We start from the raw sequence: 23,207 nt of genomic DNA, 5'->3' as shown, positions 1-23,207 counted from the left end.
TTTCAGCTTGGGGCTGCTCTGCACCGATGAGCAACAGTTTGTGTTCAGAGCATGTTAAACTGAGAATACTTCACTTTTCTTTGATCCAAGACTTGAATTAAGTGTTTTGTACATAGTTCCTCACAGTTTTTAGCCTTTAGCCCTGGTTCTACTGACCTCATAGAAGTATAGAAGTTCATATTGCAGTGAAAATTGAGTCCACATCAAGTAAAAATGTGACAGAAGCAAAAAACGTCCTAAAAATCAAATCAGCTTACCTCAGGTGCAGGACTGTGTAGATTTTGTAAAGACAGAACCATAAAACTTTTTTCATGTGTTCCTTATGCCTCAGGGTACCTAAAATGTGTTGTATACATTCCCACCTTATTTTTAAATGTTTTTTAATGTCTTTTAACGTAATTTCAATGTCCTGGAATTCAAATTTGGAACCTTAAGCAGATATGAGGTTAAATTGCGATTAATTAGATTAATTAAATACAAATCCTGTAATTAATTAGATTTTTTTTTTTTTAATCGCCTGACAGCACTAATACCAACAGACAAATGTTGTCCTAAAGGAAAATAAAATAAAACTCAGATGCAGGCTACGGCTCAAATTATTGCTATTACCACTTTAAGACACTAGATGGCCTACTACAGTCAATCACGTTTAACAAAACATAAAATTGACGTCAGGTGACGTGTGGTTTTTTCGCTTGTCTCTATTCAATTATGTACAGAGACATCCAGATCCATTGACCAATTTCAGATTTACTTAATTGTAAACTCTTTGTGCTCCCAGCCCAGCGGGGCTCCAAATCTCTAGTCAGACTCTTCTCCTCTGTTGTTCCCAAATAATGAAATGAATTACCTAACTCTGTACGATCTATTGTCCCTTTCTACTTTAAGATGTGTCTAAAGACTTGTCCGTTCAGGGAACACTTAATCTGACCCTTCACCTCTTTGTCCTCAGGGGTGGAATGAGTCAGAAGGTCTCAGATCCAGCTCTTATTGATTTTCAGCACTAGTTACTGAATGTTGTTAAGGTTGAAGTAGATTGTTTCTGCAATTAATTGTGGTTTGTTGGCTAGATAGTTCCACATCATTAAGAAAAAAGGGTAGGTTTTTCCTTTTGTGTAAATTCTTGCTTGTGTTGTACGTCGCTTTAGACAAAAACATCTGCTAAATGAAACTGTAGAAATGTAAAATGCTGGGTTTTTTGCTTTTTTTTATTGCTATTATTATTTTTGTTTAATTTCTCATCCGTATGTCACTTTCTTCTGACAGTGGAGCCTCCAAGAGAGTCGGCTGAGAGTGGAGGTCTGCAGCTGGACCCCTCTCAATATTTCTGATTCTGTGTCTTCAACTGTTGTAATGCACCAAGTTATAACTTTAAGGCTTAAAAGCTGAGCAGTGGTTTCCACTCTTAAAGTATAAAGCCTGTACAGAAGAGCTAAAAACCACAGATCATCCAGAGTCTGCTTGAGGCAGGCTGCAGAAAGACCAGAAACCACAAACACACCAAGACAAAACAGCTGACATGTACACCATTTAACATTTTACAGCTTGGTTCAAAAAACGGCTTGGGTTTGAATCACTAATTTCACTATCTGCACACACTGTAGGGCAGTTATAAAAAAACAAAACCAAAAAAAAAGCATTCTTGTCACTGAGGGCACTCAGGGTTTGTTCTTGCCACCGGAGGGCATGTTAGAGCCCAAAATTTAACAACAACCCGAAATGTTTTTTTTTTTTTTAAATGAAAGAAAGAAATAAAACTCAAAATGCAACAAGTTTTAGTCTAAAAATTGACAAATTATTACATTTTGGGGTTTTTTTAAATTGCATTTCAGGCTCAGCACTTTTGTTACATGATCAACCAATTATTACATTTCAAGATTTATTGCATTTTTACCCACTCAAAATACAAAGATGACAAAAAAAAAAGAGATGAAAAAGTACAGGAAACAATCAAGGAAGAAAGAGTAGCCACTTGGGCGGCATCTTCAGCAAAGTTGATCTCCAAATCCACAAATCACATCGGGACTCGGTATCAGCAGATACTCAATATTAACGAATCGGGATCTATGGCAAAAAATGCTGATCGGGACATCCCCACTTTTTACTATACAAAGGCGCCAGTGTCACAAAGTTCCTTCTACATCTACACATTATGTAGGATACAACTCAAGCAGATTTGAACATCTCCTTGAAGAAGAAAAGACAAGTCTTAAAGTGATACCTGGGTATTATGGCACACTGAAAACCTGGATGAGTTGAGTTTACTTGAAAAATGCTTGTAAACTGATTACCTTAAAAAAAAAAAAAAAAAAAAAAAAAGTAATGAAATAAGTTAATTTAACTCAGCATCTTAAGTAGTTTTGATTATTAAGGAAAATCATTCTACTGAATGTCTTTAATCAAATAAACCTGATGCTTATTTGTTACAAATTAAAATATTAAGTAATGTAAAAAAAATGTTACATATCACTGTAAAACATAATAAGTTGACTTTACCCAAAACTGAAAGATGTGATATCAATAAATTTGCCTTATGAATTAAGTCAATGTAATAATAAAAAAATTGAAGCAGATCGGCACAACTACTGTATTTTCCGCACCATAAGGCACACCTAAAAGCCTTCAGTTTTCTCAAAAGCCGACAGTGCGCCTTATAATCCGATGTGCCTTATATATGGATCAATATTTATTAATCATGTAGTCAGGGGGCATCGCCAAAGTAACAGCAGTGAGTGGTAAGAACCAGTAAAGAGGAATTCTGCTAAGTGCTAACATTAGCTCACAGGCTGGCCCGGGCTTCTTCTCTTGTTTATTGTTAGAGCAATACAGCGCCCCCCAAAGGTTTGGCATGTGAACTGATCTCTGGAAACAGCTTTTGTGGATGGCAGAAACGGCTTCGTCTTTACAGCGCACTTTTTTTGAAAATGGCACAGAAAATAGTTGGAGAGGAAAATGTGCTGCTCCGTGTGGATGTAGCCTGAGTTTGACTGACTTATTGACTGTTTTGTTGACATTCCCTTTAGTGCAGCTCCATCTAGTGGATGCATAACACAACCCTAACCACTACTGTAGTTTCTACTCTATGCGCCTTATAATGCGGTGCGCCCTATATATGAAAACAGTTTTCAAACAGGCCAGTCATTGAGGGTGCGCCCTATATTCTGAAGCGCCTTGTAGTGCGGAAAATACGGTAAATGAAATAACACTATAAAGTACAGATGGGTCTCATATCCACAGTGTTCCCCCCTCACTCATGGTTATAAACGCCATCACGACAAAAATCAGCTCCAGTTTCATAACTTTAGTAACCGTGAGTGAGGAGGGAAGGCAGTAGATACGAGCCCCTGCTGTACGTTGATATATTGTTCTTTAGAGGGCACAGATTGTCTGTGCACCAGGGCGCTGACTGGTGGTCTATGCTCCATGGCGCTTAACAGTTAATATAGTTATAAATGAAATGTTTGACTGGACTTTGATGCTTTTTTGGCGAATTTTGAAATGAAGTGTTAAAAGATATATTTATTTATTTTTGACACAGTCAGTCCACACCACATAGAGCATAGACAGCAAACAAAACGCAGTCACAAACTAACGATTTTAAGTTGTGCTTACTTCAACAGTAACAAAAGTTAAATCTACTCAGAAATCACCAGTTTCAACACTGAAAACTCAGACTTTTGAGTTAATTGAACTTAATAAAAAAAAATAAGTTTTCTTAGCTTAATCCAATGGAGGGATTTGAACTTTTGGATTTACATTGTAGTTCTTTTTTGATTTGGCCTATTGGTGTATTCCCACAGCAGAGGGTTGCTCACCTCTAACACTGCAATTTGGAAACCCTGGTTCAAATTTCTTAATCCCTATACAACTCCCACATATCTTACATTTTAAGAATATCTATCCCATTCCTTTAAAGAGCAGAATCCACCGATTATAGATGAATGAAGAACAAAACGACTGGTTCAAAAGCTCAAAAGCTTTTGTGGAGTTTGATAGTGGTGGCATATCTGACCAGCTCTGGTCTGACCTCTTCCAGCAGTCATTCATGCCCCCCAAGCCTTCAGGAGAGACAGAAATAGGAGTCAGCAAGAAACTAGAGGTGGATCAAGTGGTTCTCGTTATAGACCTGAAGCTCCTGCTGGCCCTCTGACCTCCTGAGACAGTGACAAATATGGCTCTGCTTACATTCAGCATTAACACAGGGATGAGAGATCGGATCAGTAGAGGACAAACTGCATCATCATGCATCTCCAGACCCTGAGACCTACATGTAAATAAACATTAAATATGGAAAAGGAAAGGATTCCACGTCCTCCTCTCCATAATGATGATGCTAAATTTGGGAGCGTGCGAGCAGGTCTGCACGAGAAGGCGACCTTCAGCGTCTGAAGACTTAAAGACGGTGGAGACCAGCTGAAAGGCAGAGAGAGGATTTGACTTTCATAAGGTAAGAACCAGAAACTTTTTAGACTCTTGAAGAAAAAAACTATGGGTTTTGCACACAGATATACTCAATGACTGTTAGTTGGTTGATGCATTACAAGATGTGCAATTAGTCACAGTTAGGTTTCGACTGTCTGACTGGCTGATTTTTATAGAGTAAAAAAGTTTCAAATATTACAAGAGCTAAGATGATCCAGCTCATATTGTTTAGCCTTTTTTTTTTCCTTTTCCAATTTTTTCCCTTTTATCTCATGAAACATTAATGATTTAAAGAAGTGAAAACACATAAACAAAACTAATCAGAATATAAATCAGTTTCTACATACTTCATTTTGCATATCTGGTGGAAAATAAGTGTGACCTCTTCAGCATAAAGGGACGTGAAATGAGATGTGACTGGAGCTTTTGCTTTGTATAGAATAGAATAGAATAGAATAGAATAGAATAGAATAGAATAGAATATACTTTATTTATCCTCAAGAGGAAATCTATGAAGCAGGATTTTCAGAATGTCAATCACAGTAGGTTAAATCAGCGATTTAAAAAGAAACGTACAGTTTTCAGCTCTTTAGCATTGTTGTTATTTCTCATGGCTGGAAGTTGCAGCTTGGGCTTACTGTTAGGCACGTTATGTTACCAACACCAGTTATACACCAGATGCACCTCTAGTCCACCTCCTGTTAGTTGCGTGCTGACCAGAGATGGCAAGAGTACCCAGATTCCTTACTTGAGTAGAAGTTAAATACAGTTGTAAAAAAACGACTTCAGTAAAAGTAAATAGTACTGATCCAAATATCTACTCAAGTAAAAGTATGAAGTACAGGCTCTGAAATGTACACAAAAGTACTTTTAAAAGTAAAAAGTATTTCTATTGCAAGGTTCACTGGCTGCAAAGCTTTTCAACGCAGGATAATTTATATGAATCTACTTAAGCAAGCATAACCAGAACAAACACGACCTGCTTAGTATACTAATGTACTTCACTGTTTAGTCCTCTGGGCTTTTGTATCTAAAACTTAGGGTTAACACATCACACCTCTGAACACTGAATTTCGGACCAGGATTAGCCTCTAAACTATGGGGTCACAAATCATGCTATAGGCCCAAATGTTAATCAACCTTTTTAATATCACTTTTTTTAACAGCACATCAGGAATGGTTGTTTCTGACTGTAGAGCAGTGGTGATTGCTCTGAGACTGCAAAGGAAGCTCAGCTTTCCCTAAAATGTCCCTTAAAAAAAAGTGGTGATATGTTCTGCTGTGTGTACATTTCATTGATAAAATCTGAGCTAGAATTCCTTCATCTTTAGTTCAGAATCAGCTCCTATCACAGGTAACTGGCTCCACCTCCTTCTCATTCATGTCTACAGCGTCTCAGCGCTTTAACACAGTGGGACGCTGAGCGTCTTCTGACTTCAGTGGGGAAGAGTAGAGTGGGTTGTTCCACTGTGAGAGCTGGACAGTCATTGGATAAACGCTGGGCTTTGTCCCGCCTTCGAACGCTGAATGTCTCTGGGGGTCTATGAGGCAGTGGGCTGGCCTGGACGCTGGGCTTCTGCATGATGATTGAATGATCTGTCTGAGGCTGAATCCCTTTTTGATTGACAGTGAAATGAGCCAGTCAGAGATCTTGAAGGAGAACCCTCCACCGGAGCATCTTCTCAGTTGTTCTGGACTGATCCAGAGGCTTTATCGATCCCCAGCGAGTTTACATTTCTTAAAAAACCACGAGCATGATTTTATTTTATTATTTTATTTTATTTTATTTTATTTTATTTTATTTCATTTTATTTTATTTTATTTTATTTTATATTATTTTATTTTATTTTATTATTTTATTTAATTTTATTTTGTTTTTATTTTATTTATTCATTTATTTTATTCATTTATTTTATTTATTTTTATTTTTTTATGTTTTATAATTTTCTTTGAATGCAGAGACAATGGGTTTTGTTAGGGGGAAAAAAAACAGAAAAAAGAGAAAATTGTACATTTTGAATTTATATCATTGTATAGCATTTGATTGTGTCTCCAATAAAATAAAAAAAAAAATAAAGGAGTGTTGAGGGAACACTGGTAAAATCCCTGGAAAAAACACCTGCTTGGTACAACAGGGTTTTATTGAAAAGGAAAGGGTAGCATTTAGGTTTAAATAGATAAACAAATTTATGATGTAGGCCAGAAAAAAATTAGCTTCCCCTCCTTGACTGACCAGCAGCCATCAGCTGTAGAGGTGTTGAGTTATTGTAGGTGACACATCCAGGGACCACAGGTAAAAATAACTAAGCTTCTCTGGCCAGTGGGTGCTGCTCCTGTAACTGTGTGGGACCCCCACTGTTGTCCATTTCGAGCAGCTGCTTGACGTTAGCTTGAACACACCAAGGGGCAACCTCTGGTCTTTCACTTTCAGGATATTAAGAATGCAAGCTCTCCTGTCTGAATCACTAGTTTCGCTATCGGCACCCACTGTAGGGGGGTGAATTTTTTTCTAGCTCGTTCAGAGGATATTAAGAATGCAAGCTCGCCCAATCAGAGGCACAGCTCAGGGTCATGTGACCAACAGGAGCCCTATAGCTGTACGCGAAGCCCTTGCCACTACCAATATGGCCACTATCGCTGATGTGCTTCATTTACCGTTTCAGAAACAGACGGGTTACATCGGTATGACTACGTCCACGTAGAGGCCAATTTTTTGCCAGACCTCCAGACAGCTGGAGTCAGGAGACCAAGGAGTCTCCCCTCCTCATTCATTGGGCTGTAAAAACTCAAACCTCTTGACCCCTGGCTTCACTCATTACGCTGGTTTGGCTTTGACACTTTCATTTAAAAGCCACTGGGTGTTTGGATGCTGTTTCATGCACGACTTCCTGCTTGATCTGCTTTTGTTGCAAACTGATGCAACTCTGCTACTTGCGTGTCTGATGCAGTGAGCTTCAACCTGGAGGAGAAACGTTTCCTGGATTAATCTGACCCTACGTGTCGAATTTGATCCTAGCTTCTTCAAGTGAAACATGCTCCACATGTGGGCACTGAAGAACCCTGGTCATGACCCCAAACACACTCATACAAACTTCTCCTCTGATCAAATTACCAACGTGACACATAAAGGGTTGACCTTTCACTCCTCCCCCCACTCCACGCTCCTAACTCCCCACTCAAACCGCTAAACGAATCCAGAAACTTTCACAGACGCCCAGAGCTCTGCAGATGACCACAAGCCCCAAGTGGTTTCAATCCACCGTCCTCTTTCTCCCACTCCCCCGATGTGGCTTGGGAGCTGTATCACACAGGAAGCGACTCTGAGATATTACAACCTCCCTCTTCTCTCCTCTTTTTCTCCACCTCCTCCTCTTCAACATCCTCTGTGATGAGGAATGTCCTCCTGCTGCGATGGTAGCCAAGATGTGGAGCGGGCTCCCGTTTCCTGTCCGCCTGCATCTGTTCCCTCCAGCGCTGATCCCTGATAGAGGCTTCCCTGAGCCTGGGAACGGAGCGGCCCAGCTGACAGACGGACGGAGGGGGAGAAAAGAGGCTTAGCCCCGCCGGCCTCCACATCCAAGTTCCCAAGTCAGTCTGTCCTCCCGCGGGCCAGACAGAGACCGTGGTTGTTAAAGTCTAATTAGAGTGTCTTAAAACGGGGGCTTGCTCTCATGCAATCATGGGAATGATAATGAGGATCGATGTTTCAGTCGGCGGGCAGATGTATGTGATAGCGTGAGCATGTGAGCCTGGCTTTAAAGACAAAAATTTCCCACAGGCTGGAAAAATAGGAAAGACATACACATTTTATTGGGGTCATGTATAATAAAGCAACGTAAGCAGTCAGTGCAAATCTTTTCCCACTCCTTAGAAGCATGAGATTAAAGTCGTAGTACATGAAAAGCCAGGGAGCTGTCCCTTTGGAAATAGACCCATTTTACACAACCGTCTTTATATTTTCTCCACCTTGCCCACGCCTTCCGCTCTCTCTGATCCTCCCTAAATACTTCAAATGACCTTTTTTTAAGCTTTGGCCCTTACAGAGGATGAGAATGTATTTGTTTTTTGTCCAAGAGAGGAGAAGTGAAGGAGGCACTTCCCCAAGTCGTGTGTCCAGGTGTGGAGAGGATCAGATTGCTCCGATTAGATTCGTCCAATCCAGAAAGGCCTCTTTTGATGTCTTCAAATATTTCATCATGGACACATAATTAAAGTTAGAAAACCAGGCCGCTCTCCTGTCAAGGAAGTCCTGTGTCCTCTTTTTCTTTTTTTCACTCCTCAGCTGAGGATTGTTGCTGCTTTTCCAAGCCTTTCACTCCCTCCCTTTGGTCCTTAGAGCAATGATAGTGCATTTCCTGCAAACAAGAACCAACCACAGCAACAACATTTGGGTGTTTCAACGCATAACTGCTCAGTGCAATACAACATTACTTATGATTCATATCAATTTAGACACATTTTCTGATAATACAAGGAATATTTTATCAAATTAATGGATCTATAGCTTTAAATTCTGGGATACTGCACATCTCTGTGATTAAAATGCTATAACTGCAAGTTAGCCCTTGGCTAGCTAAAGTCCGGTTTCCACCAAGCAGTCCGATTTAGATCAGTACAGGTTTGCTCGATTAAAGTGATACTCCGGGATGGAACAAGTTGGGTCCTATCACAAGGTTTAGGGCAGAAATTACCCCTACAGCAGTGTTTTTGTGCAGCAGAAGCCCAGAGGGCTCACACCAAACACCCCCTCCCTGCTCCTCTGCCGGTTTCCTCTGCACTCAGACGGGGCCATATTTTACTTGACCAAAAACACAAATAAACGGACTCCCACTGAAAAAATCTGATATGGGTCTGCATTCACGCTTTATTCAGAGAATTTTCAGCGCGTTACTTTCACACAAAAATACCGCTAAATAAGGCTCTAGTTCTCATCGTGTCCTAAAACGGCGTACCTCCGCTGCAGAGCCACAGCTGGCTACGAGGCGCTCGCCGCTTAGTGTATCAGTCCACGCGCGGCGTGCCAAATATAAACAAACGCAGGTAGTCTGCAAGGACGAATTATGCAATAACAACGTAAAGATGAGTGATTATGAGAGTGAGGGCGACCTGCCGTTCACTTTGAATAAAGCGTGAATGCAAACCGATATCAGACTTTTTTGGTGGGAGTCCATTTATTTGTGTTATTTGGGGGTCTGTCCCAGGATTAGTCAGTGGAAACGCAGTTAAAAAGCATGCCGTACCAAGACAAACCGAACTGAACCGCTTGGTAGAAACGGGGCTTTATACACAGTCAACACTTAAACAACACCTTTAGAGCAAAATATCAAGAGAAATGTGACTAAAATGAATGAATGTAAGGACTATTAGACTTTATGAACCAGTGTGGGGGATTGAAAGGAGTTTGGAGTCCAAGAAAATAAAGTCTAAACCAAAAGTCTAACCGGGGCCTTTTATAGACTGCAAACATTACAACATTTGATCAGGGATCAATCCATTCAGATCCATTTAATTAAAGCCGCTTGTGTTTCCTATTGAAGTCGACACTTACAAGAACTGTACAGATACATGACGTCAGATGAACACATCAAAGCAGTCCATAAGAAAATAAATCCATGTCTTCTGTCAAAAAAGAGTCTTCTTTCTGATATAATACTGAGGGGGTCGCTTATTAACAGCTCAGGATGCAATGTCTCTTCCCCTGCTGCAGGGGGCGCTGGACTTGTCTTTGGTTCACCTGCACCTGGAGCGCGTGGCTTCCAGGGCTTTCTGGTGCCTCCGTTTGTTGAACCTCTTGACGTAGTTGTTGCTTCGCAGGAGGCCGTCTCCAGGCTTCAGTTTACCACCCAGGAGGTTCAGGAGGTCGGTGGGGAGGTGGCGCCTGCGGTGGTAGATCTGACCCATCACAATGTATCTGGTCCCTTGGTGACAGAGAAGGGGGAGTATTAAAAATGATAGCTAACATTTCACCTTTCAAAACTCAAAGTGCCTCACATCACTGTTTGAATTCAAATACAAGACAGGTAATATTTTAAAGTAACAATGAGCCCATTAACAGTAAAATGCGAAATGCGAAATAAGATTTTTTTTTTAAGGGCTGTAAGGAGTTTCAAAGTGTTCCTGGGAAAGTCTCCCTTCTAGATTTATGCCTGATTGTAATCCACACTTTATGTCAGCGCCAATATCACAGGTTACAGGTTATTTCAAAATGCTACTCTGCGTAAAACGATTTCCGTGATTAATTTTGTCGACACTGGAGCCTAACTGTCAGACAGAAAAAGGACAGAAGAACAGAAGAAAGACAAACAGGAGAGAGATAGAGCACAAGCTAAAGGCTAACAGAGGAGCTAAACTGTTCACACTAATGTTCACCCCAACCCACAGTCAGCAGTTATTCTGCAGTGGTCTGTTTAAACTTAGAGAGTCTATCAATAAAATGAAGAGTGAGGTTACGTTAGCTCTGATTGGTAGATGACTGGTAGGACATAGCTAACCAGGATTCATGTGACTCACAGCACCAGGCTGTCAGTAGCGCTATTGTTTCTAAACTACTGTACAAACTGACAGTTTGCTTGCTGTCATGTTAGCCTACAGGTATGTCATAGCACCGGGCTGCTAGCGCTACATATAACAGGCTACTAACGTACGGTACAAACTCACAATGTTTGCTTGATGTCATGTTTCAAACCACAGTGCTACGTAACTATACTGGTAAACACCTGACCTTGTTGCGTTGCATCTGGTATAAAGTTGTCTTGAACTAAGAAAAATTTATTCCAAAACAAACACACGCCTGGTTAAAAGTCACATTTTTGCAACAGTGTAAGTGAGACTCCAGGCCAGAAGGTGGCGCGGCAGTCCACGTAAAACAGATCCTCCTCATAGTATTTTTAAAGTTTAAATGTGTAACTTTGAAAAAATAAAAATAATAATGATGACTTGTGTTACTTAAATCAAATAACTTGTGAAAATATGAATTGACAGTTTTATTTTATTTGTTATTTACATTTCATTTCATATTGATGTTTTTTGTGCATGGGTCCCTAAGTCAAAAAATCTGAAAAATTAATTTGTAAAAATTCTTGTTTTATCATATTGTCTTACAAAATGAAAAAAAACTATAGAGTAATTAATGGGATTTTTTTTTATTATTGACATTTATTAATTATTGTTTTTGTGGGAAAAAAAGTTGCATGAAAGGGTTAAATATATAATAATGTATTTGGAAAAAATCCAAATAACAAGGGCTGATGATAGTTGAAAAACAGACCCATTATTTATTTGATATGTATTATTTAATTCTATTGAGCTCGGTAATTGGGAAAGGGACACAGTAATCAGATTATGAGAATGTGATTTCTCCACTCACCCAGTTTGATATCAGGACAGGGCTTGCTGCACTTGTAGGTGTCCAAAACTAGAAGCCGTACTTTGAAGAAGAAGCTGTCCGGTGTCACGTAGAGTCGGCTCATCTTGTAGAAGCCGTCGCTGCTCACCATCAGAGTGATGAGGCGTATCCCTTTACGGAGCACGTCGATGTCGTGAACTATCCCATTGATAGCTGTTTGAGGATGATAAAAACACTTTATCTCAAAATATTCTCACTACAGGTTAAAAGTTACAGAAGTAGTGCTAAATGTTTTGAATAAAAAAGAGAATAAAAGTTCTCAAAAAGTCCTAAAAATTTGTTGCACGAGTTACCAAATTTCTATCAAACCACGTCTGCAGGGTTCCTTCTGTCACTAAAAATACTCTTAAATTTATGAAATGTCAGGTTTTAAAAAGTCTGCGAGAGAAGTGAATAGCAATAAAGGTAACAAGCTTTGAAACTTGGAATCTGTTTAACTTTTAGAGTATTTGATTGTAAAAGTAGTTTCAATACGACAAGTGTTAAATGTAAATTTTCTATAGGTGTCAGAAAGTCTTATGGTGCGGCCACACCAAACGCGAATTTGCGGCGCGATTACATACAAAGTCAATGCAAAGACGTGTTAAGCCGCCGATTCGCCTCGGGCGGTGCGATGCGCGCGTTTTGCGCGGCGCGTTTGGAGCGTTCACGCGTTTGGGCGGTAGACGCGAATTCGCTCGAGTTCAAAATATTCCCCCACGACGTCATTGTTTTGACGACGTTGGGGGGCAACTGCCGCCTGCTCCGGCTCCAACTCCGCCGGAGGATGGAGGAGAAAACAATCTGTGCGGTGTGTCATCATCCAGAGTTATACGATACGACGTGTGTACTCTACAGAGACCATAAAAAAAGGAGCAGGCTTGGTTGAAAGTCTCTGAGGAGACAGGTTTTGAAGGTAAGTTCTGAAAACATTCGTTCCCAGCTGGATCTGCCTGCACGGGCTATCACTGAGTCCGACTGTGTTTTCCTCAGCGGAGTTTTAAGCCTGATAGAGAGGAGGAAAGAGTGGGGCAGGGGCAGAGCCAGGGAAAAGATGGAAGTTCTCTGTGCTCCTCTCTTTCCTCAACCCCTTCATTATCCCCAGGGAGACCTCCGGGAACATGGGTCGGGGGTTCGGGTGGTCAAGGGTACGGGGGGTCGGAGGTTCGGGGGATCGGGGATGAGATTGCAGGGAACAGCCAAGCAGGGCTGGTGGATTACCAGGGAGAGGCAGCAGGCATTGATTGTGATCTCCAAAGCTTTCACACACTCTCCTATCATGCATTGGAAACCACAGCTCAATGTTTTTCATATGCTCTTTTGGACTTTCGGTCTTTAAATGAACGAGCTCTCTACTCCGCATGCGCAGTACCGCAAGTTCGCAAGTACGCGTGTTCGCGCCTCAGCTTGTCAAAAAAGTCCAGCAGCGAGACTCGGGCGTTCACGCAGCGCGTGACAGGCCATTCGCGCGATTAAATTCGCGTGTTCGCGTTTGGTGTGGCATCAAAACAGGTGTTCTTGGACCAGACATTTCCAAGAACTACATGTTTCCTGGCTAAAAACCCATGTGGAGTATAAAAATCAGGCTAGTGATGTTTGGAGGAAAAAAAAAAGGTCGTTGCACTACACAGCCAGACCAATAGGTGGCAGTACAGCGACAACAAAGACTATTAAGCAAAAATGGCATCGTAGACTGTAGATATATACAGAAGACTAAATACATCAGTGCACTGTAACAGTCCGATAAGTGACGTGCCCATGTGGCGGCCATCTTGGTGGGGGCAACGTTCCCTCTAAGGGCAGTGCATGTACATTGGAAATGACTCATTTCTCTACCAATTTTGATGCAGTTTACTTTCTTGTCAACTTCAAAACATGTGCTATTAATTTATAAAAATTTTAAATAATAATAATGATTTGAAATAATTCTAAAAAAAAAATACTACTGGTGACAGGTTATTCCTTGCCTCCTTGTTTCAACCGTACAGCGAAACTATGTGCAGCACAATGTGCAGACATTCTTGTTGTTTTAGTTTTCGTGCCCTCTACCACACAGTAGCCTGACACTTTGCCTGCACTAGCTTAGCCTCGGAGTCGGCATACAGCTCAAAGGAGCATGTCATCTCTACTTATTCATATCTATGCTTGTGGTGGTGAAGACACACCGGCATCTTAATGTGCAGCACCACAGTTAGCCTGTCTGCGTGGAGGAAGGACTACGTATACGTACCAAACTCACTGTAGCAGTAGTACTCTCGTTCCTCCTTCTCCTTCCTGCACTCACTCATGCAAAAGGCATCGTGTGTGAAGTCAGACTCTGCGAGGAGGAAAAGAAGACAGGATGGAGAGATGAGCAGAAGTAAAATCCAGACATTCATACCAGCGACATTAGAAAAAGATGAGGTTGTTGTGATGAACATTGCTCTAACAGAGGTGTGTGATGGGATCATATCTGAGGTGCGCTTAATAGATCTACTTTTTTTGTTACTTAAAGGAAAAGCACTTCAAAGAATTTTTCTCATAACTTCCAGATTTTCCCATAACCCTTAGCTCATGTCCACACGTAGCCGGGTATTTGGGAAACCGCATATATTTTTATACGTTTAGGCTTGTTGTCCACACGAAACAGCAGTTTTACAATATTTCCTGGATAGTCCGGCCAAAGTGAAGACTTGGCGTAACTCCAATTTCGTGGTTTTGTGTAGATGCCGGAAAACTGAGTTTTTGGTTATCAAACATCTCGGCTGAATAAGGGGGGTTCATCCTGATCACGACTGGAAAACACTGTCAAATATGGGTTAATAGAATAGGGTCCAGGACTGAGCTTCTTCAGCAGTCTGTTCAGTCTCTGTCTCCTGGATCCTGTCTGCTCACAGCAGGTGAAGCTCTTCCAATGTGGTGTTGGCGTCTGATGTTAGCTCCGTTAGCCATGTCTGTGAATAGCATGATGCTACTCTGCCCTCTGGTATTCCCTCTGTTGCTGGGTTAGCACGGCTAGCTTGTCCATCTTATTGGAGAGAAATCTTACGTTCCCAATACCAATAGATGGATGGAAGGTTGAGGTCGTCAAAACCAGCATGTGGTTCTCACCTCCTTCTCCTCACCTTGTGGGGAAACATCAGGCCTTGCACCAGTTAGCATTGACATGCTAAAGGCTGCTAATAGCTGACTTCACATGTAAATTAAAGCTGAAAGCAACGATGAATGGGCCCTCGCCTGGAGTACACCTGTCGGGGTATGCCCTGGCCACTGCATGTGCCTCAAAATGTGTTTCAGCCAAAAACCATGTGAGTGGATGAGGTGTGGTCCCTGCAGCAAGCATACATGAACTTTGACCTCATATGAAGGAGTTACAATGACTTCCAGGTTTATGGTTAGATATCATAGTTTCAAGAGACGCCAATGACACCCTTCAACTACAGGACATGACCTCATCAGTGATGCTTTATGAAAGCTTGAAAAACATGGCGCAAATCCAAAGAAATGAAATTTTTAGTGACGGATAGAAACAAATCACTTCCTCTTGACAGCAGAGGGCGCTGTACTTTCAGGTGAACAGATGTGTTCAGGACATAGTCTGTATGTAGAGTGGACAGCGTGGCTCATTTATCATTGTACGGTTTTGAGGCCAAAATTCCCCGTCACAGGCGCCACCATTGTAGCAGTTTGGAGCCAGAGTCTGCGCAGTAGAGACGATGAGGGATTCTGGGAGAATCTGAGTGAACCTGGGTGACAAAAATAGTATTTTTTTTTCTTTCAAGAGTCTAATGACTTCCTGACTCTACCGCCCAACGAATTTTACAATCCCAGAAAAAAATACATGAGAATGGCAGCTGTCAATCATCGTTAAACGTTACATGAAGCCTTGTTTTAACCTTGTATAACAATTGAAAAAGAAACTTTTCAAAAAAAAGAGGACTTGGATACAAGACAACCAAATGATATCTTCAAATCACCACAACAATCAGACATGAGAAACATTTCTACCAGGTGTAATGATTTTTTAAAGTTTGACCACAGCCCATCTGGAATGACTGGAAAGCCATATTTTTAAACCTATACTGCAGCCAGTCACCAGGGGGAGCAGTTTTTGTGGAGACCTCATTTCGAGCCGAGCAAGCCGACATCCATTTTTTTTTCAGTCTATGGTTCAGGATGACACACGATTCTGCGTCCATGGTTACATGTAGGATCTCCAGACAAACACAGGAGCAAAAATAGTAAAAAAAAATATCACTGAAGACACAAAAAGTTTGGGGTCCATGACCAACAAATGAACCATACAAAGTAATGACCCACTCCAAATATAAAGATGATGAAAAAGATATGGAAATGTTACACTAAACAGACAAAGAAGAGAGAGCAGCGTGATAGGCAGCCACTTGGGTGGCGCCTAGCAACAAGACGGAAAGTTCCGTAGAGGCCCACTGTGATGTCATAACTGACATCACTGTGTCCCTTGATCTCAGGGCTCCTCTCTTCAGTCTTCAGGGCTTTACTCTACAAATCCAGTTCATTGACGATCACACTCTTAGCTTCACCGTTTCACCTAAAACATTTTACATATTTCCACTTCCACTATTTAGCAACATGTCCTCCTTGAAGAAATCAAACCCAAATAATTTTGAGTGCCGTTCTTCATTAGACTCAGAATCAGTTGATTCCAACAGAGGTTGGATGCCTGCAGACAGGCCACCTCAGTGTATAGAAATGCATGACATAATCCTTAACATGCCTGATGAAGACATTAGACCAAATAACACAGGCGAGCCACAGGCTGTTGGGAATTGTCACCGAAATGTTTTCCGAAGGTGTTGGGATTGTGTCCTGTTAGCTTGGAGAAACATGGACATGTTATCGAAGTTCTATACCATTTTATATTTCTTGTGTCTCCTCTTTGTTATCGCGCTCACTATAATAGCCTATATTAAGAAACTAGAGCAAATCCATAACAACTCTACTGACATAATTCCAACGCATAGCCCCAGTAATGTGTCTCCAGTGTATGTAAGCAATACCTACGGTTCTATCAACCAAGGTTAAAATAGTTTTGGATTTGTCATTATAGTTTAGTTTTAGTTAGTTTTGACATTTTTTTTTCCATTATAGTTTAGTTTAAGTAAGTTTTGACCTTTTTTTCCATTATAGTTTAGTTTTAGTTAGTTTTGACATTTATTTTTCCATTTTAGTTTAGTTGTAGTTAGTTTTGACATTTATTTTTCCATTTTAGTTTAGTTTTAGTTAGTTTTGAGATTTATTTTTCCATTATAGTTTAGTTTTAGTTAGTTTTGACATTTATTTTTCTATTATAGTTTAGTTTTAGTTAGTTTTGACATTTATTTTTCCATTTTAGTTTAGTTGTAGTTAGTTTTGACATTTATTTTTCCATTTTAGTTTAGTTTTAGTTAGTTTTGAGATTTATTTTTCCATTAAAGTTTAGTTTTAGTTAGTTTTTAAGTTTTGTTACAAGGCTTATTTTTTGTTTAGTTTTTAGTTTAGTTTTAGTTTTTCACACCTGCAGGATTCAAAAAGGTCAGAGTAAATATTTTGTAATAAAGTTTATTTTCTAGTCGGGTGCTCCGAGCTTGTGCTCTGAATAAATTATTTAAAAAAAAAAAAAAACAAGAAAGATGTTGATGTTTCATTGTAAGTTGATAAGATATTTAAGGTGTTTATAAATTGGTATTTCTTTCAATGAGCAGCTTTCTTTATTATACCACCGAACCTCTTAAGTGCTCCGTTTGGCTGCTGCTGCTGCTTCGGCTCCCTACAACTCCGACAGCATTCAGTCAACTTCAGCATCTAGTTTGGTGTATTTTGCTCCAATAGCTCATTGTAACATTGCCAGAACTGTAAACAACCGTCAGGTTATGCTAAGTCTGCAAAACCCTTGGTGGCATAGATTCAACAAGGTACTGGAAACATTCCTCAGAGAGTTTGCTCCATATTGACATGATAGCATCACACAGTTGCTGCAGGTTTGTCGGCTGAACATCCATGATGAGAATCTCCTGCTCCACCACATCCCAAAGGTGCTCTATTGGATTGAGATCTGGGGACTGTGGAGGACATTTGAGTACAGGGAACTCATTGTCATGTTGAAGAAAGCAGTCTGAGATGATTCCAGCTTTATGACATGGAGCGTTATCCTGCTGGAAGTAGCCATCAGAAGATGGGTACACTGTGCTCATAAAGGGACGGACATGGTCAGCAACAATACTCAGGTAGGCTGTGGACTTTAAACCATGCTCAGTTGGTACTAAGGGGCCCAAAGTGAGCCAAGAAAATCTCCCCCACACCATTACACCAGCAGCAGCAGCCTGAACCGTTGATACAAGGCAGGATGGATCCATGCTTTCATGTTGTTGAGGCCAAATTCTGACCCTACCATCTGAATGTGGAGCAGAAATCCAGACTCATCAGACCAGGCAACGTTTTTCCAATCTTCTATTGTCCAGTTTTGGTGTTGCTGTGTGAATTGTAGCCTCAGTTTCCTGTTCTTAGCTGACAGGAGGGTCACCCGGTGTGGTCTTCTGCTGCTGTAGCCCATCTGCCTCAAGGTTGGACGTGTTGTGTGTTCAGAGATGCTCTTCTGCAGACCTCGGTTGTAACCAGTGGTTATTTGAGTTACTGTTGCCTTTCTATCAGCTCCAACCAGTCTGTCCATTCTCCTCTCACCTCTGGCATCAACAAGGCATTTTGTCCCACAGAACTGCTGCTCACTGGGTATTTTCTCTTTTTGGGACCATTCTCTGTAAACCCTAGAGATGGTTGTGGGTTAAAATCCCAGTTGATCAGCAGTTTCTGTAATACTCAGACCAACAACCATGTCACGTTCAAAGTCCCTTAAATCACTTTTCTTCCCCATCCTGATGCTCGCTTTGAACTGCCGCAGATCGTCTTGACCATGTCTTCATGCCTAAATGCATTGAGTTGCGGCCATGTGAAATTTGCATTAACGAGGAGATGGACAGGTGTACCTAATAAAGTGGCCTGTGGGTGTTTATGATACAACTAAGTTATTACTGTTGTGTGTAATATAATTATATTTACAATCTCTACTTAATTTAACATCTGTAAGAATGCAAAAACACATGTGGAAAAATGTCAACAAAAAAAACCACCAGTCCTCATCATTGGCACAGCAGCTGAAGTCGTCCCTGGCACCAAGTTTCTGGGGTTACATATCAAAGACGACCTCACCTGGTCACTTTACACCTCTTCCTTGCTGAAGAAAGCTCAGCAGCACCTGCACTTCCTGCACAGGGTGAGAAGAGCTCCCCCCCCTCTGCCATCCTCACCACCTCCAAGAGAGGGGCTATCTAGAGCCTGCTGTCTAGCTGCATCTCTGTTTGATCTGGAAGCTGCAGAGCCTCAGGGGCCATTTATACCACAACAGTTTTAGAGTAAAACGCAAGAGTTTTGTAGCCTCCCGTCTACACGGAAACAGCGTTTTAGCCAACCTAAAACACAAACTTTTGAAAACGGCCTCCAGAGTAGGATTTTTCTGAAACACTGCCAACACCGTTGCCATGTAAACAGCCAGTCAGTGTTTTCAGTGGAAACGCTGATGTCACGCTCCGCCATGCGCTTTACACATACAATAGGTCAACAGTACCATTGTTACAATCATCGGGAACTACCATGTTGTGCTTGTGCTGCTCAATCTGCTGAATCTGCTGACTGTCTTTAACAAAATATGCATCTTTTGCTCCACCTTTGAACTTAGCATTCACCAATACACCAGAAGATTGGCTCAACTTTACTACAAAAGCCAAAAGCAGCTTCGAGACAAGACAGTTATAGCGCCGACTTTAGGCCTGCAGCCAGAATGGGTGTTTAAGCACACTATGCTATTTTAAAGCTTCGCCAGTACACAGACGTAGACATAGACCCTGCAGCAGCAACCAGCATAAATTCACAGATTCACACAGACAAACACGCATACAAGTGCACACAGTCATGTATCCTTTCAAATTTTACGCACAACACCGCAAAGATATTTTTCTCTTCTTATTTATGCGATTTAATTAATGCAACAGTGGAGGATATAACAATCAATAAACTGACGCCTCAGTGACAAGCAAGCTAAACTATAGGCAGTACTTCAGCCAATCAAGAACTGAGCTGTGTCTGGCACTGAAAGTTGATGCCATAAATCAAAAAATGCCATTATGTATGGAAATGGGTAAGGACCACTGCAAAATGAAAACAAAAAAGTCAAAAAAAATTTTTACAACAACTTTTCTGAAAAAATAAAAAAATTCTTGGATTAAAATCAGAAATCTGGATTTTTTCTGTAATATTAATAATAAAAATGATAAAAATGATACTGAAAATAATCAAATATTCTTATATTTATATATATATATATATATATATATATATATATATATATATATATATATATATATATATATATATATATATATATATATATATATATATATGGGCTGGGCAACGATTAAAACCTTTAATCAGAATTAATCGCATAATTTACCTGATTAATCATAATTAATCGCATCGTGAAAGTGCCATAACATCTGTCATACAAACGCTAAATCAGTACTTGTTATACAGTAATAGTTAAATCACATATTTAGTGCAAATCAAATTTACAAAATGTAGATACAAAATTAAAGATTATTGCCACTGTCAGGGCATTAAAGTGATACCCAGGGATGGAACAAGTTGGGTCCTATCACAAGGTTTAGGGCAGAAATTACCCCTACAGCAGTGTTTTTGTGCAGCTGAAGCCCAGGGCGCTCGCGCCAAACACCCCCTCCCTGCTCCTCTGCCGGTTTCCTCTGCACTCAGACGGGGCCATATTTTACTTGACTAAAAACACAAATAAACGGACTCCCACCGAAAAATCTGATATCGGTCTGCATTCATGCTTTATTTAGAGAATTTTCAGCGCGTTACTTTCACACAAAAACACCGCTAAATAAGGCTCTAGTTCTCATCGTGTCTCTTCGTCCTGGCAGACTACCTGCATCTGTTTATATCTGGCACGCCGTGCGCGCGGACTGATACACTAAGCTGCGAGCGCCTTTAAGTTCCGTGGCGTTGCCCATCTTCTCCATGCTTGTTTTGGTTACTCGACGTGGTTTTCCGCCAATTTCACTTCCGGTTCCACCGCGGTCAGCAACAGACATTTACAAAATAAAAGCATGTGAGCAACATGCACTAATGTGCGATAAAATATTCAACGGCGTTAATAGATTGACGGGTTAACGCGAAAATAACGAGTTAACTTGCCCAGCACTATATATATATATTCATTTCCTTTTAACTCTGAGTTAAATCTTGGAATTCTGGCTTGATTTTTAGGATTCTGAATTTTTCTTAGAAACAATAGATTTTTTAAAGATTGATGTATTTTTTAAATTCGGACTTAGAGCTCAGGGTCCTGACCTTAATCTCAAAAAAGTCACAATTTCGACTCTTTTTTCAAAAATAATAGATTAAAAAAATGATTTTTTTAAATTCTGACTTAATCTCAGAATTCAGGCTTTTTTCTGAGAAAAAAATAACAAAAAACAAAGGCTTTTTTTTCAGTGGCCCTAATTGCCGTCTATAATTTTAGCATGTATCAAAATGTGCAACGGTTTACATGAATTCTGATCAATCAATTGTGCTTCTACTGCTGGAGCTTGAATGAGTCTGATACAATGACAAAACAAAGTTTACAGTGACACACATTGAAAAAGTAAAGACCACTGCATTGAAATGATTGGTACATGTTTCTCTGTGAGAGAGCACCCATGGAATTGGTGCCTATGCAAAATATACTTTATGAATTTAGCTTGACTACAACACTAAACGGATATAATATGATCCCCTAAATTGTTGGCTGAAGTATGTTTGGAGCTTTTGAAGCATGTTCTGAATAAAGATAAATCTTTCCCACAGCCACACATGTCCCACATGTCGTTATCTAGGGTCAGGTAAATCATCCCATACCTCGCTTTAAGATGTCAAACTGGTAGAGCAGGCTGGAGGAGCGCCGGCTGAAGACCAAAGGAGGGCGGCTGTTGTTCCGGGTGGCTGCACCGATTCCCGACTGATACATGCTGGACTTCCCCGGCCGGTTCTCCTCTGGGTCCAGTCTTCTGTTTGGGGTGTCTTTTCTTGGAGGAGGTGCTGGTTGGTGGGGCTGAGACTGAGGCTGTGTGTGGACTGGAGGCCTGGGTCTGGAGTTGGGATGAACATCTGGGTCGCTCTGCTGAGGAGGACTGACGTTGGACTGGGTGTCCTGATTTGGTTTCAGCACGGTTCGGTTGTTGTTGGTGGTGATGGTGGTGGCTGCTGCTGCTGCAGCTCCTGTCAGGGAAGTTTTGGGAAGAAGCCCAGCAACTTCTGCTCTGGTTTTCTCACTGTTATGCTCCACGAGACGGTCGCTCTTGGGGCCCTTTTTGCTCTTGTTGTGGAGGTTGTGGTGGCGAGGGATGGGGGCCAGGTCACTGTGTTTAGGCCAGACAGCTGAGGGGAGAGGATGGAGGGTGAACTTGGACTCGACGGTTTTGCTGCTCTTCTCTAGGAGCTCGTTGATGGGCAGGGAGGGCTCTTTGACCACCAGCCAGCTCTGGTTCCTTGGAGCTGGATCCACAAAACCACTCTGACCCTTTTCTGTCAAGGTGTACAGGTCTGTGAAGACCCACAGAAAGATGCAGAGATTCAGAGAAAATGTAATCAATTCATGCAATAACTATGAATACTTCTTGTGACAGAGAATTTTCTTCAGTCTTTCATCCTTAGAAATAAATTTCCTACTACTGTGTGAGAAACTCATCACTAACTTCAGAAATGTTTGAAATATCCACTTTTGCTCCAAATTTCCTTTCCAAAGGGGGTCAAATAAGCATGAAATGTACATTTGTAAAACTTAAAAAGTCATCGGGCTTTGACACTTTGACATAACTTCCCCTTGCGTAACTTTTCCTTTGACTCATATTAATTTTTTGGATGTCATATTTCTACATTGACTTAAAAAAATGGTCTTCTATAAATATTAATAGACAAAATACAGATAAACCAAACAAAAAGTTGACGTGATTTTGAAGATACATTTCCCATACATAAATAAAGAATAAATAAAGATTTACAGAGCATGTTGAGGTACAGTTTATCCATGTGCGTCAACGGTTATTAAGCAACAAGAAAATCCATCCTTTCTATTTCCTCATCATAAATAATGGGAATAAAGCCTCAAATTATTCCTGTTTTTAGGTTTAAAAAAGGTTTTACACTCACCGTTGACAACGTTCTCCTCTGCCCTGCCAAGAGGAAACCTTAGAAACAAGAGAAACAGAATAATCCCTGTCATCCTGCTCGTTCGGTGTGGACACGCGTTATGCTCTGCTGCAGGGCTGGGATTCCTGGGATTTTTATAGGGGCT

General features: G+C 40.8%; 1 protein-coding gene across 1 annotated transcript; it reads right to left on the bottom strand.

The window, feature by feature from the left end:
* Positions 1-8,240: 8,240 nt before the first annotated feature.
* Positions 8,241-23,157, bottom strand: LOC141809685 (uncharacterized). The gene is made up of 5 exons (XM_074696836.1): positions 23,063-23,157; positions 21,773-22,456; positions 14,037-14,123; positions 11,789-11,980; positions 8,241-10,340 (listed from the first exon to the last, which is right to left on the bottom strand). The coding sequence occupies exons 1-5, from the start codon at positions 23,133-23,135 to the stop codon at positions 10,153-10,155; spliced, it is 1,224 nt and encodes a 407-aa protein (XP_074552937.1). The 5' UTR covers positions 23,136-23,157; the 3' UTR covers positions 8,241-10,152.
* Between the last annotated feature and the right edge of the window lie 50 nt (positions 23,158-23,207).

Source organism: Halichoeres trimaculatus, unplaced genomic scaffold, assembly GCF_033239565.1.
Source record: "Halichoeres trimaculatus isolate MK-OKI-2021-1 unplaced genomic scaffold, fHalTri1.1 fHalTri1_scaffold_2, whole genome shotgun sequence".
Classification (NCBI taxonomy): domain Eukaryota; kingdom Metazoa; phylum Chordata; class Actinopteri; order Labriformes; family Labridae; genus Halichoeres; species Halichoeres trimaculatus.
This window is presented reverse-complemented; position numbering and strand designations above follow the sequence as displayed.

Coding starts and splice junctions, on each gene's coding strand:
- LOC141809685 (XM_074696836.1), bottom strand. CDS start 23,135: ATGACAGGGATTATTCTGTTTCTCTTGTTTCTAAGGTTTCCTCTTGGC. Junction 14,124..21,772: donor GTTTGACATCTTAAAGCGAG/GTATGGGATGAT, acceptor TCCTCCTCGCAG/AGTCTGACTTCACACACGAT. Junction 11,981..14,036: donor CTACTGCTACAGTGAGTTTG/GTACGTATACGT, acceptor ATCCTCAAACAG/CTATCAATGGGATAGTTCAC.